Here is a 15,637-nt window from a genome sequence, read left to right as displayed (position 1 = left end):
TAAGGAGAAAGTGAGGAGATTGTAGGAAGCTCTAAGAAAATAGACAGCCAGGGCTGACCTGGTGAATCCGAAGTAAAAAGATAAACAAGAATAAGCACCTTACACAAGTGACAGGAGGAATATTTCCTCCAGGTACAGTCTGCTGGGGAAACAGCTTGTCCTGAATGCAGATGTGAAAACTTACTAGAAATCCTCAGGATAAATCAGAGTCTGAAAACACTAAAGGGATAAAGAACTGGGGGATCATATTTCATTTATTCCTATGCAACTTACAGATAAATTGTAACTGAATTATTTTTTACTTCTGGAAATTTGTATTGTTGGAGCCTTGGGGTGGTTTAAAGGCATTCTCAGTTTGATTCCTGGGGCCCATGTGCTGGAAGGAGAAAACCGACTGCGCACTCCTGCAAGAGGTCCTCTGACCTTTACACAGCACTGTGGTGGTGCTTACTCACACATCTGTCCATCCATACATGCACACATTCACACACATGCATGCACACACACATACACCACAAGCACATATCTGCATCCTCCCCCATAGTACATAACAAATGTGATTTTAAGACTTAAAACATTGTATTGTTAAGTAAACATAACTAAGGACTGGGATGTAGCCATCATACATAGAGCCCAGGACTCTTAGGGCCACATAAATGAAAAAGTCAAAAGAAAAAAAAAAAAAAAAGAAAAAAAAAAGGTAACCAACATGAAAACAGGAGAAAGGGTAAGATGGTAGCTCCAGCCAGTAGGTGCCACCTTCCCTAGAGGATCATCATCATGTGTGACCAAAAGAGACAGTTCACTGTTACAGTTCAGTCTTTAAAAACACTAAATGTTTTAAATTTACTAAGTAACAAGTGTTACTGGGCATGGTGGCTCACACCTTTAATCCCAGCACTTGGGAGGCAGAGGCAAAGGCAGATGGATATCTGATTTCGAGGCAGCCTGGTCTACATAGTAAGTTCTACACCAGCTATAGATAAGTTTGGGAGACCTATCTCAAAAAGAGACAGCATGTTGGAGAGATGGCTCAGCGTTTAAGAGTGCTTACTGGTCTTTCTGAGGACACAGTTCAATTAACAGCACTCACATGGTGGCTCACAGCCATCCATCAATTTGTATCTTAGGTTTCCATTGCTGTGATAAAACACCAGGACCAAAGGCAGCCTGTGGAGGACAGGGCTTGTTTTCCTTACAGTAACATCTCACAGTCTCTCACTTGAAAGTGATGGACTTGCAGTTGGAAGTCAGGGCAGGAACTCAAGTGTGGCCTTTCCGTCTACGGCGCAGGACCACCACCCACAGCACGACCCACAGAGTGCAGGCCCTCCACATCCATCATCATCAAGAAAAATGCACCACAGGCTGATCTGGTGGCTCATCTCCTCAGAATGTTGACGTTCCCTCCTTCCAAATGCCTCAGAAGGATCAACTTGACAGAATTAGCTAGCACACTCCAGTCCCAGTAGATCTGGAACTTTCCTCTGGCTTTCACAGGTATCATCATGTACATGGTACACCGACATACATGCAAGGAAAACATTCACACATCAAATAGATTATACTTGGTAAATAAATCTACAACAATGTAAAATTGTAATATATTTTTATAACTAATCTAATAACTTACATAAGACACATACATAAGTATTTATGTCGTGGGTCCCCTTTCTTCCTGCCTCTCTTCCAACATCATTTCCTGCCATTTGTGTGTTTATGAGTGTGTGTATGTGTGTGTGTTTTGATCATGCTTAAAAAATATCTTCAATCACAAATTTTATTCCTTCTCTGTCTGGCTTTCTTCTTTGACTTTTATTTTTGCAACTTATTTTGAAGACACTTTCCTGTATATGGAAAGGTATTAAAAGTCACACAACAAAGGGCTGGAGGGATGGCTCAGTGGTTAGAGCACCGTCTGCTCTTCCAGACAACCTGGGTTCAATTCCCAGCACTCACATGGCAGCTCACAACTGTCTGTACCTTCAGTTCCAAGGGATCCGACACCTTCACACCAATGCACATAAAATAAACAAATCATTAAAAAATATTTTTAAAGAGCCACCCAATGAAAAACTCCATTTAGAAGCTTGAAGACATTTGGCTATTCATTTGGCCTCTCCTGGTCCGCGTCTTGAATGGCTTTAGAGACGTAAGTCTTTTGTGCTTTACATCTCCTTGACGCAGCACCACATCAAGAATTAGTGAGCTGTGTGGGCTGGACCACCGCCGAGGAGCTGTACTCGTGCAGTGATGATCACCAGATAGTGAAGTGGAACCTGCTAACCAGCGAGACCAGCCTAATAGTCAGGCTGCCTGACGACATCTACCCGATAGACCTTCACTGGTTCCCGAAGAGTCTGGGTGTAAAGAAACAGACTCAGGCAGAAAGTTTCGTCCTCACCAGCTCGGATGGTAAGTGTTAATGAATGGCCTCTGCACAGCTTCACATCAACAATATAGTACAGTCCTGTGATTTGTTCCTGGTACTGTCTTACAAAACTGTATTTGATGTAGATACACTGTCATTTTAGTTTCCTCTGTGACCTTGGTGATTTTGAAGGATTCCAGTCTATTATAGAAAGTCCCTGTTTTTGTTTGTTTGTTTTGTTTTTTTAAGATTTGATTGGGCTTACAAATTTTTAATGGTAATATTGGGAGATTCATGTTGTTGATTTGAAACATTATTGTGATGTTAACTGTCCTTATCTGATAGCCAACGCTTGCTAAGTAAATCTACATTGCTACTGTTTTCTCTTCCCTGCTTTTTGATTAGTTTATGTGTACATGTGTTTTGCCTGTGCCTGGAGAGATCAGACCAGTGTCCGATGCCCTGGAACTGGAGTTAAGGATGCTGTGAGCCATCATGTGGGCATTGGGAAGTAAATTCAGAGTCTCCGCAAGAGCAACAAGTGCTCCTAACCGAGCCATCTCTTTAGCCTCTATTTTTTTCCCTTTTAATACCTTGTTTATGAAAGTATATTTTGATACTACATAAAATGTATTTTTCCTATGAAAGTATATTTTGATACTACATAAAATGTATTTTTCCTTCTTAGACTTCCTCTCATTTCTAAAAAATCTACCTATGACTCTTGGCTCGATCATGTATTTTCTGCCTGATGCTAGCTTTCCTGTCTCTGTAGTCCATAGTAGATAGTTGGTGTATTCTACTTCAAGAAAAACTTTCTGTCCCATGCCATAATGCTCTGTTGCTATAATTTCTAATTGTTGACTTTGAAAGTGTCTCACGTTTGCTTTTGTTCTGTGGCTGTGCTCACCGTGTTTTGAGCATGTCCTTACTGCACAAGACGCCCCAGACTAGTCGTCTCTAGTTTTACAAACAGCCCTGCCTTTAGATGGATAATGTGTTTGAAAGCCGAGATACAGGCACCGTAGGAGTGCTATTCCTATGGGTGTGGCCGCTCTTCAGACTCATCATCAGACAGAACTAGGACATGGGGATAGTGGGCACCTAAAAAGTTAGAGCCATTCAGATGGTTCAGTGGGTAAAGCCACTTGATGCCATGCCTAAGGGACTGAATTCAATCCCTCAAACCCACTTGTGGGATGGAGACACTGACTTAAGTCGTCCTCTGGCCTCTGTAGGCATTCCTCGGTGTGTGCATGCCTCTTCTCCCTTTAGATAAATAAATAAATGTAAAAAAATGTAGGTGCGCGTCAGTCAGTAAATCTATCACTGTCTGAACCTTGAATATATTCTGGTTATACCAATTCTAATTCAATACTACAGGGCTTAGTTTCGTTTTTCTTTTTCCATTTCTTGGAGACAGTAAGGACCTATGGTTATTATCAATCTATACCTTCATTCATTTAATTCTATAATATATAATTTTCAGAATTAATAATCCAGACACTAGACTATGTAAGACATACTCCATTGGTAGTTGTGTCGTATCTTTTCCCCCTTGGGTCCATCTTTCTCTCCTCTCCCCTCCTCTCCCCTTCTGTTCCATCCTCTCTCCTTTTCCTTTCATTTTTCTTCTCCCTCTCCTTGTCCCCACACCTTCAAGTCTCACTGTGTGTTCCAGGCTGTTCTGGAATCACTGCCCTTCATCTCTAATGTGCTACCATTACAGGCGTGTCCCAGTCTGTGGGCAGTTATAAAGCATTTGTGATCTTTAAAAATCTGTTCCACATCTTTCAAACGTATATAACTAGTTTCTCATGTGTAATTAAGTTACATTACCCCAAAAAGTCAGGGCTTATGTATATTTTTAAATTTAAGTTTTTTGCTTACTAAATGAAATATACTATATTTGAATGTCTACCATGCTACATTTTTGCATCTTTTTTATTAGACTTGAGTTCCTTGAGATTAAGAATAATGACACTATTTGTTCTTATGCCTCTAGTGCCTAATAGCTAATTGTTAGCTCATTAATGCTAATTAATCTAGTAATAGGAAGTTAATTAATAAAATAGATTCTCATAGATAATCTCTTTTAGGTAAGTTTCATCTGATTTCCAAGTTAGGAAGAGTGGAGAAAAGTGTCGAAGCTCACTGTGGGGCTGTGCTCGCCGGAAGATGGAATTACGAGGGGACCGCGATAGTTACAGGTAAGTGTTCTGCACATTTGTATCTGCTGTGCTGGGATCAAAGCCAGAGCCTTTCACATGTGAGGCAAGTGATCTACCACTGACCAATATCCTTGTCCTCACCCCCAAATAACCTTTTAAATGAGTTCGTAAAGGGAAAGTTTCAAAGAAGGTGTTTGCATTGATTCACTCTCTTCTGTGCTGTAATGAAGGGCTGTGAGCAAAGCCAGCATCCGGGCAGAAAGGCCTTATGTAGTTTATGCGTCCAGATGATAGTGTTCTTGTGAGGAAGTCAAGGCAGGAACTCAGGACGTTGCATCCACAGTGGAGAACACAGAGAGAGCAAACCAACTGTCTTTGCTGTCGTGTGGTTCTGGGCCAGATTGAAGTGGTGCTGCCCACACTGGGCTGGGTTTTCCGATGTCCAGTTGTAGTCAAGATACAGTCCCCCATGGGCCTGCCTCCTGGTCAGCTTGATCTAGACAATTCCTCACTTGGGGTTCTCTTGCCAGGTGGTTCTGGATATGGTAAGTTGACATTCAAAACTAACTCCATATTCATTTAGCAGTAGCATATTTCACTATCTAGTAGCAAATAATCGTCAGCACCAATCTAGACTGCTTTGTAAATGATATAATCTAGAATATTTTAGCTTTTCTTCATTTTCTATCTAGAGATAAAAATCTTGATATGAAGTGTAGGCTGGCTTGGTATTCATTTTGTAGGTCATTCTGGTCTCATTAGCAATCCTCCTGCCTCAGCCTTCTCAATGCTGGGGTTATAGGATAGTATCACTATCTCCATTTTTTGAGATCCATACTAATCATTACTTTTATTTCTTCTATAAAAGCATACTTTTAGAATGATCAAGTCCTAGAGTAGGTAAAAGTTACCTTTTAAAAAATTTCTAAAATTGAATTTTTTTTCATATATCTTAACTCTGTCTGTCTTCTCTCTTCTATCCCAGCCTACTCCATGTAGGGCTTACTGTATTAGTCATCTATTGCTGTATAAGGAGTTAACCTCAATAATTAGAGACTTAAATCGTTCCCAGGCCATTTCTGTAGGCCTGGGACCAGCTTTGGTGAGTGGATATTTGTGGCTGTGTGTGCCATGAGGTTCCTTCAAGTTGTAACATGTGGCTACAGTCCTAAGAGCTTGATTGTGCTGGCTTACACACGTGGTTGCTGGCATGCAGCTCCATAGGGTTGATAGGATATTTTTATGTCATGGCACATGGTTTTCCAGGGGTGAAAAAACAACAGGTTAGAAACTACAGTATCTTTCCTGGTTCACCCTCAGAAAACATACTTGGCCGTCTCCATCCCACTCATTCCTTAGAAGCAAGTCACCAAGTGCAGACCACACGAGGAAGAACAAGCTCAAGATGCACGCCTTGAACAGAGGAATACCTAAAGTCTGTGCAGATGTTTTTAATCTCTCCCTTAGACCTTCTCTAGGAGGATTTTCATTACTATTATTTTTTTAGTGACATGTCCTCTGTCCCACCCATTCCTTAACTTCTTTTTCAGCATATAAAGGTGTTTAGATGCAAATCATTTTAAAAATTAGGAAGGAAATATAAATTCTAGGCTGGAATGTATCTCAGTAGCAGAGTGAGGATTCACCTACTATGTGGAAGTTCTAGGTTTGATTCCTAGCACCACAGAATTAGACTATAACTAATAAAAACAAAAACCCTGCTGGGTGTGGTAGCACATGCCTTTAATCCTAGCACTTCAGAGGTAAAGGCAGGTGGGTCTCTGTGAGTTTAGGCCAGCCTGGTCTACATAGAGTTAGGGACAGCAAGAGCAACATAGTGGTGAGTCCTTGTCTTGGAAAAACCAAAAACCAAGCAAGCAACCAACCAGAAATCCCTTTCTTAATTGAGTCTCTGCAGCTCCAGGCTCTTCCCTTTTGAGCTAAGATGGTCTCAGGTGGATTTCATCTCCCTGGCAGTGGTGACTGCAGTAGATACTACTTTCCTTAGTGTCTAAGTGGAGATCACAGTGGCCACGGGAGTAGTGTTTCAGTAACACATTCCTAAATTCTCCAAGTTTGAAGGAAAAAATGGTGTTGATGAAAGCTTATTTCCCGTGTGATTTCTATTTAAATTTACAGTTAAAGCGTACTCTGTTATGTTTGGAATGGATTGGATCTGAATTTTAAACATTTAGATGCCTATTTATATATGTAAGTATAAACTTAAGACTATTTTCTACAGATAATTTTTTTTTTTTTCTGCACAGTTGGAGAGGATGGACAAGTGAAAATCTGGTCAAAGACGGGGATGCTTAGATCAACTTTAGCTCAGCAAGGTATGCTCTACACTTGGTCCTTTCCTTCTACGTTTGTCCAACACGAGATGTGCAGCGGTTCTCTTTTATAAATTATCTATTACAGGACTGCAGAGATGGCTCAAAGTTAGAGCACTTACTGCTCTTGCAGAAGACCTGAGTTCAATCCCCAGCAACCACAGGGCAGCGCACAGCAGTCTGTAACTTTACTTCCAGAGCATCTGACACCTCTTCTTGCCAGGCATCAATATGGCACACATAAATACACTCAGGCAAAATGTCTAGATGCATAAAATAAATGAACTAAAAACTTGTTTGTATATAATATGAAGATTTTCTCAATAGACTGTTATAGTGGTTGAGATTGACCTTGGTTACATTCAAAGCCTGACTTTTCTTACTTCTTTGCTTGCATGTTTGTGTACCACGTGCAAAGGTCAGAGGAGGGCAAGGTTGTCAATTCCTCTGGAACGGGAGTTATAGGAGCTTGTGAGCTACCCTGTGGGTGCTGAGACCTGAACCTGGGTCCTCTACAAGAGCAACAGATGCGCCTAACGGTTGTTATTTCTTTAGCCCTATACTTCATTGTTACTACATTTATGTATTCACGTATTTGTGGATTCAAACGCCTTCATCCATCAGCATGTGTATGGGGGAGGTTCTAGGTCAACAAAGCCAGATGTAGTGTGGTGGGCACCTCTAATCCCAATACTCTGGAGGCAGAAGGAATTGGATCTCTGTGAGTTCAAAGGCGGCTTGATTTACACAGTCAATTCTAGGATATCCAGAGCTATATTAGGGCTGTGAATCTATATAAAGGTAGTTGTAGGCTAAATATTTTTAAATGGTTCTGAAATATTTAGAGCATCTTGTATATAAAGTATGCCTGGGTATCTAGTTAAGACAGTCCAACTGAGCAAGGTACTGCATGTCTTTAATCCTAACACAGAGACAAAGGCAGGAGGATTGTGGATTTGAGGCCACCTTGGAATATATAAACAAGACCTTGTCTCAAGAATAGCTCCTTGGTAGAGTACTTACACAGCATGCAGAAGGCCCTGGGTTCAATTCATGGTACTGAAAAGAAAGGAAGGAAGGAAAGGTGGGAGAGGGAGAAAGGGAGGGAGGCACAGTAGGAGAGGGGGGGGGGGTAAAATAAATCCTCTTCATTTAAAAGTCCCGATAGCCAGGCATAGTGGACCATGCTTGTAATCCCGGAACTTGGAGCTTAAGGCATGAGAATGCCCACCAGTTTGAGGCTTGTTCTACACAGACAGTTCCTGTCTAGTTGGGCTATACAGTCCCAAAACAACAACAAAAGTCCCAGTAATTTCATAAGATTAGCACTCCTTATAAATTATGTTGAACTTTGATTTCTGACAGCCAGAGCCAGAGCTACACAGAGGAATCTGTCGGGATTGGTAGGGGCAACTTTGAAATGGCTAATCACTTTCACCTGACTTAATCTTATTCTCATTGAGGGTTTATATTAATTATGAAATTGATACATAAGTTATACTTTCCTATTTCAGTTACCCTGTTATTATTTCAATCAAAGAATCTGCTTTTAAAGATAATACTACAAAACTGTGCATTTAATTCTTGACGTTTTAATTACTGGTGTTCTTTTCTAACAAGGCAGACTTTTTATGCTTCATCTCTGGAAAAATCATTAGAGAAATTAACTCATAATGACCTATTTCAGAAGGAACAGTTCCTGATGATTTATAAAGTGAGTTAGAGACTGCAGATTTTGAGGGCGGGGTGCTAATGTCTCAAATCAGAAAGCCAGGCAACTCAGCTTTCTTTGCAGAGTCTGGAAATTGGATATAAAAACATATCAGATCTAAATAACTCTAAAACTTGGAGTCCTAGAACAGTGTTGACAGCGTCCTTGTTACTTTGTTTGTACTTTTATGTCGGTTACACTTTTTTGAAAAGTTTATTCTCTGGCATATATATGTATATACATATTCGTTTGTTTATTGTATATGCACGTGGGTGGATACAAGCCATGGCACACCTGTGGAGGTCAGAGTGTGACAGGCCTTCAGACCTTAGCACAACTAACACCATGTTCACCGAAGCACCATTCAGGCCTTGAAACCCAGTATGTAGGCTGCAACACCTGCCAAAACAGGGACGAAGGCTAGGTCCCCAAGTGGGACATCTCCAAATGTCCTTCCTACCCCTGCTTTGTGCCTTCTGTAGTCTTATTTCCTGCTAACTGAAATGGAAGAGCCAGGTATGGGTTTTGTATATAAAGAGAGTGGCCTGGGCTTGGGCTGCTGCTTTGATCAAGCTTTCCCAGGTAATGACAATTTTCTCTGTGGCAGTCTCTGGTGTGCTTACCTCACACAAGAGGATGACGCGCAGAAGTCGACTCTTCCCTTTGAGCACGTGGGTCCTGGATCACAGTGAGTTGGTCAGGTTGGCAGGATGTGCCTTCAGCTGCTGAGGCAGGATGGTCTTGTTCCTCTGTATGTTTACTTGTTCCTGAAGAAAGATTAATTCCTGAATTCACATAGGTCATCCTGACTCAGACTCTGGAATATAGGGATTAAAAACTGCATGCCAACAGCCAGTCCTGTACTCATCTGCTGACTGTTAGGTTTCCCCATAGAGCGGTAGTCGTAACTCTTAATATCAAAGATGGATCCAGCTGGAGTGGGATGCAGTTTCCCTTAGCTTAGGAATGATTCCGTCCGGTGCCTGTAAGTAGTCATCATCTTTATTTGAGGACGTATGTAAGTGACAAATAATTATAAGTGAGCCCTATCTGCATTACACTGTACATTGTGGTAGTGGATTAAGATTAGATTGACATAGTCAAAGTAAATATGTGAGTACATTTCTTCCCATATTCAGACAGAAGTGGGACAATAAAAGATGGTACTATATGTGATAAAATTGTATAGTCTATTTCTCAATTAGCCCTTGGCTGTTGACCCCTGATTCTCATTCCTGGAATAGCTCCTTGATTGGGGCCTTAGGGGTTCACAGCCTGGCAGGCGGCATAGTCTGAGATTACCTCATCAACCAAGTATCCTAAGTCAAATGTTTTGAACCTTGCCCCTCATAGCAATTCCTTCAGTTTCGGTGACCAGGTGTGAAGCCTCATGAATCTGACGGATGAATTGCTTAGCAGATCCCTTAGGGAGGACGGTGCAGCCTTCAGAGGTCAGCAAGCATCTGACTCTTCTGTAAACTCAGGCATTTTGGCTGATGTTGTGTGTCTTGAGCAGTATATTCAGGGATGGCTGGGAGCACAGGGGGCGGCAAAGCTACCCTGATGTTGGTTTCATCAGTAGTCTGTTCCTTATGGCTAGTTCTGATGTTTCTATTGCCTGGGGCAATGAATTAAGGTCACTTTGAAAGGAATCCATAATGTCTCTAATAAAGCAACTATGACTTCCTTATTTTTGATGTTTTCTTTTTTTTCTCTTTCACAGTCCGAGTAGATAATCCCCTCTCTTGGTATATGGACCCATGTACGTGAGCCATAGCAAAGGCAGATCTGCTGTAGCTATCTATGGCTCCTTTTGCCAGTTTTAAAGCCTGGGTTAAAGCTTTCTGGGCTGAAGTTCTCTGCAGCAAAATAACAGAGTGCAAGTCTATTACTACACACCTGATTCCATTCTGGATGGAGCTGTTTCTGTCTGTGGGAAGTAGATACATTCCATGTCTGGCCAGAGATGTCAGTCCAGTCTGGTCCGACATTCTGAGCGTGCCCAGAACTAAGGGCCGACTACGCTGCACGTCTGGGGTTGGGTCAGGCAGCAGGTGGCTGGGTTTAGGGCAGATGATGAGCAGTTGTACCTTATGTGCGGGGGATTCAAACGTAGAGCCTGAGAGTGCAGCAGTCTGGGGTTGGACAGCCATTGGTTGGGTGGATTCTTGAGTGTCCCCTCACTACATGGGATGTGGTGACAAGCTGCTGCTCCATGGTTATTTGGTCAGCATCCTTGACTGACTAGCAGGACAGTGGCAGCTATGGTCCAGAGGCAGGCAGAGGGTCCATCTTAGATAAATAAGCCACAGGTGGAAAGGTTTGTGAATGTCTGAGGACCAAGGCTGGTGTCTCCAATATGGCTTTTTTAAGAGACTTAAAAGTCATGTCCGTCTCAGGGTCCATTCTGTTTTGTCTTCTTGGCCCCTGGTGGCCTCATATAAAGATTTGGCTATCTCAGTGAGCCCTGGCACCCAAAGTCTGTAAAACCTGGCAGATCCCAGAAATTCCTTTGGGATGATGGAACTGGGATGCTAAAGATGGTCTACTTAACAGAAGCTGAGATAAATTAGTTGGGGCATCTTGATGTTGGGTTCCTAGAATAGAATTGGGTCATTTTCTATGGGTCTTCCTACCAAAGAGATCAAGTTCTAGCTAAACCTAAAATGGCCTCACCAAGACTAGAAGGTGAAGGATCCTCTGCGCTGTCTTGACCTGTGACAACAAACTTAACAACCAGAGAGCGCTGAGTGGGACAGGAGGAGGAAGTGACTATGTGTTAGGAGCCCTGCTCTAGTTGTTGTGACAGGAAGAGGAACAGGAGGAGGTTGGCATTTGTAGAGGAGAGCTGGTGAGGCAGTTTCTGAAAGGAGAGCAGGGTTTAAGAGACGCATTGGGGGAGGGGTGGAGACTGGTTCTAGGACTGGGGTGGGGTGGGGACCCGATGAAAAGGGTGGACACCCTGTAAGAGGGCCAGAGGAATAAGGGATTGTGGCTGAGCAATGGTCACTTTGAATATGGAGAGTTTGATTTTGGGAGAAGTGGAAATGTGTTGAAGATTAGAAAAGAAGACTAAAAGTTAACTTGGGAGTATTACATAGGCAGAAATGAAGAACTGAAGTCATGGGGAAACGGGGAGGTAGCAGAGGGTAGATCCTATAGAAGCAAATGCTGTTATTTAAACCCCCGTCCCCCAGTCACATACATAAGCAGGCTGCTTTTCTGGAACAAGTCCCACTTGATTATCTTTTGCAAGCAAGTGAAAGCGAAATGTGATTTTTTTTTAAATTAAATTTTACATTTTTACTTATTCACTTTATACCCTGCACACTGCCCCCTCCCTTGCACAATTTCTCCCTCTCCTTTTCTCCTCTGAGCCCTTGGCACCTCCTCCCCCCAGGTATACCCCTACCCTGGCACTTCAAGTCTCCGTAAGGTCAGGTGCTTCCTTCCACCCACAAGGCAGCCCAGCTGGAGCACATGGCCCACATGCAGGCAACAGCTCTTGGGATGGGCTGCACATCTGGTTGTGTGGAAACGTGATTATTTTTGACAGCATCTTGCACCGTGACCCCAGCTTGTCAGAAGCACTGAGGACCAGTCCTGCTTCAGCCTCTCCAGTGCCAGGAGTATAGGTGTAGGCCACTGGTGCTTAGCTGACAAGTTAGTGCTTGGGGACTTTCTATGTGAACAAAAAAGAAGCGACTTGAGGGTCGTTTTATGAAGCCATTGCTAGTGTCCTGGTTAACAGGTACTGGTTAGTTAGTTAGGCTACATTTTAAGTACTTCCACCCACTCTGTGGATCCATATTAAAGTCTGGGCAGAGACAGCCACTATACCACATTAGTATTTGTTTCTAATACATCTTTCAGTAACAGAAAAACAACTTTTAGGGGACACTGTTATGGTATGAATGTGAAAAACATGGTACATTTGACCAGGTACTTCCTTAAAACAGTCGACGTACACTTTTCTCAACTCCTCTGTGGTTAAAATGCTTTCAAGGGTTGAAAGAATTTAGATAATTTGTTTTCCAGAGAGATAAGGGTCTGACATTTAACACAACCCCAGGTGCATGTGGTTTCTTAAAAAATGTCAAAAAGATCACATGACTTTAGTGTACCAAGTCAGAAAAACAAGATCTGACTTCAGTTACAACAAGAGTGTTGTAACTGAAATGGAGCATAAATAAAAATTTCCTATACAAAAAGCTAGAAATTATTATAAAAGATTATTTCTGTTTTTGCTAATGATAAAATGAATAACATCTTGTTACATACTTTACTAAATTCTTATTTAAAATAATTCTATTTGGAGCCTAAATGTATTAGTTTTCTACTTTGCAAACTGCAGAAGAGCAGGCTTAGAGCTTTACTTGTCTGTGTTGTGACAGCATCTTGATGGAGAGCCCTGGCTGGCCTTGAACCTGGGACTGTCCCTTTGCTGCAGTCTCTTAAGTGCTTGGAGCACACACAGGCACTGCTGTGCCTGCTAACACATGCTTTAACATGTGTTTTTAACAATGGTTTAATGTGGGTTTGTCTCAAATGCTACTAAGAGGGACTCATCATAAATCATTTTCTCTGTGAAGCTGTTCATCTGCCTAAATAAATGTTGTTTATCCAAAGAGCCCACATCAGAAATTCTTAATGTCTGATTGGAGGAATGTGGTTTAAACACTTGTTTGTAACAGAGAAACTCCGTGTTTCGCTTTCTAAGCGAACTTTGTTTTATTCTCGAAATCACGTTTCTGAAACACTATTATTATTTAAACAACGGTACAGGCAGGAAATAAATTGTCTCCTTGTCCTCACATGGTAGGTAAGTGTTCTGAAGGAGGGTTTGTGACCAAGGGAATGGGGACACGGCCGTCTTCCGAGGGCCTCAGCTCAAGTGTTAAGGCTAGGAGGAGGAACGCATCCCTGGCTCCTCATCCTATACCACAACTACGGGCCGAAAGTCACATCCTGTGCAACTCAGTGGCAGCTGCAGCTGTAGTTACAGAATTATGCCCTTGGTAGATGTTTGTTATCGGTTAGTATATACAAAGTGCACTTTTACTGAGTGTTGTGAGGATATGACAATTTATAAACTAAAACATACTGATTTCTCCTTTACACAAAAATATAATAATTGAAATTAGAAAGCACATGGTAGTTTATGGCAATCCTAACTACATTCTCTGTTTTAATTTAAACATCGAGAACTTTATACATGAGTGGAGTATATTTGCGTCATTTTTCCCTGATCCTCTTCCCACGTCTCCTCTCTTGAAGTCGCGGCCAGTTCTGTATTCTTAGTTTTGTTCCTAACAGTGGACTCACTATTATATCATTGGCTGGTATCGAACTCGCTTTGTAGATCCACCTGGTGTGAACTCACAGAGATCTGCCTGCCTCTAACTCCAGAGTGCTGGAAAATAAAGGCATGTATAGCCACCGTGCCTGACATTGTTGTTGTGCATATACAAAACATGCTGTAGTGTTGTCCACAGGCTTCTGAGTTCATTTAGAATTGCCTGTGTGCCGATCACTCGGGATCCCATAACTATCAGGGTCTCCTCCCTGCAGAAGTGTAGTTTCCTCTCAGTAGCCATTCATTGTCCATCTTGTAGCTCTTCATTTAGGGGTCGGGTGATAAGACCTTTCCTCACCCACATTGGCATGTGGACTGCTTTGTTTACTACAGGCTTAGACAACCATGTTGTTTAGACGTCATGGGTACAGTCATGTCTAGAAAACAGGATCTTCCACCAGGTGTCCTGATCGTCTGGCTCTTACTGTCTTTCTACCTCCTCTCTAATCTCCCCCTAGCCCTTGTCTTAGTTGGGCCACTGTTGCTGTGATGAAACACGACAACCAAAACAAGCAAGTGAGAGGAGAGGCTTGTTTGGCTCACACCTCCACAGCACTGTTCATTATCAAAGGAAGTCAGGACGGACTTGAACAGGGTAGGAATCTGGGGGCAGGAGCTGATGCAGAGGCCACAGAGAGATGCTGCTTACTGGTTTGCTCCCCTTGGCTTTCTTAGCCTACTTTCTTGTAGAATCCAGTACTACCAGCCCAGGGATGGCACTACCCACAGTGGACTGGGCCCTTCCACTATGTCACTAATTAAGAAAATATCTTACTGGCATACTCACAGCTCATTTTAAGGAGGCGTTTTCTCAGTTGAGGCTCCCTTCTTTCTGATGACTCTAGCTTGTGTCAGGTTGGCATAAATCCAGCCAGGATAGGCTCAGTTTAGAGATGTGCTGTAGATGTACCAGCTAGGGCCTGGCACACCCTGGGTCTTTATTCTCTGCATTTTGACCATCTGTGGATCTCTGAAGTAGCTTTCATCTGCTACAAAAAGAGGCTTCTTTGATGAGGGTGAGAGCTACACTAGTCTGGCTGGCACTGGCTAACCAACTGCCTTCTAACTACTAAATCCCTGGCTGGTTTTTGCTTTCCAGTCTTTACCAAGAACGACATTTGGACTTTGATAGAGTTGAAGGTTGCATTTGAAGGGTTTTTTTTTTTTTTTTTTTTTTTTTTTTGAGGAGGGGGTCTCATACATCGTCTAGCCTGGCTGGGACTATTGCTATCTACAGCTAACCATAGTCCTGCTGTGATTCTCCAGCCTCAACCTTCTGAATGCTAGATCATAGACATGAGCCTATTCAGCCTGACTAGGGATTTGTTGTTGAGCCCCAGGCCTGCTCCGGGCGACTCTAGAGAATATTCTTATTAAGTACAGAAAGAGGAGGTACAGTGTTAGAGTTTGATCACCTCATTCGGCCTAGGTTCATGGGTTGTTGTATGCAGATAAAAGCCTGGGTACTGTTGACCGAACAGGACGAGTAGAGACTTTATAACATTCAGTGTAAAGTGTGAAGCCATCATGAAGAGTGTGTAAGGTTGAGGTGTAAACTAGACTATCTAACCTCCATAAGCCACCGGCCCTTGCTCATTGTGGAAAGTTGACAAAGTAAACAGTAATTTGTCTTAGTGATACTCACTTTATATTGATTGTAGCATGTTGAATTTTCTTTCGAAATAAGTAATTAAA

At 42.3% G+C, this 15,637-nt stretch overlaps 1 protein-coding gene across 1 annotated transcript in view; it reads left to right on the top strand.

Moving 5' to 3' along the window:
- The first annotated feature begins 2,271 nt into the window (after positions 1–2,271).
- IFT80 (intraflagellar transport 80) overlaps positions 2,272–15,637 on the top strand; it is a 78,698-nt gene continuing 65,332 nt past the window's right edge. The window contains exons 1-3 of the mRNA XM_080915873.1: positions 2,272–2,415; positions 4,471–4,581; positions 6,810–6,878. Of these exons, the coding sequence (XP_080771999.1) occupies positions 6,851–6,878 (28 nt within the window). The 5' untranslated portion in view covers positions 2,272–2,415; positions 4,471–4,581; positions 6,810–6,850. The remainder of the gene's footprint in view (positions 2,416–4,470; positions 4,582–6,809; positions 6,879–15,637) is intronic.

Source organism: Micromys minutus (assembly GCF_963924665.1).
Source record: "Micromys minutus genome assembly, chromosome: 4".
In the NCBI taxonomy this organism is placed as follows: domain Eukaryota; kingdom Metazoa; phylum Chordata; class Mammalia; order Rodentia; family Muridae; genus Micromys; species Micromys minutus.
This window is presented reverse-complemented; position numbering and strand designations above follow the sequence as displayed.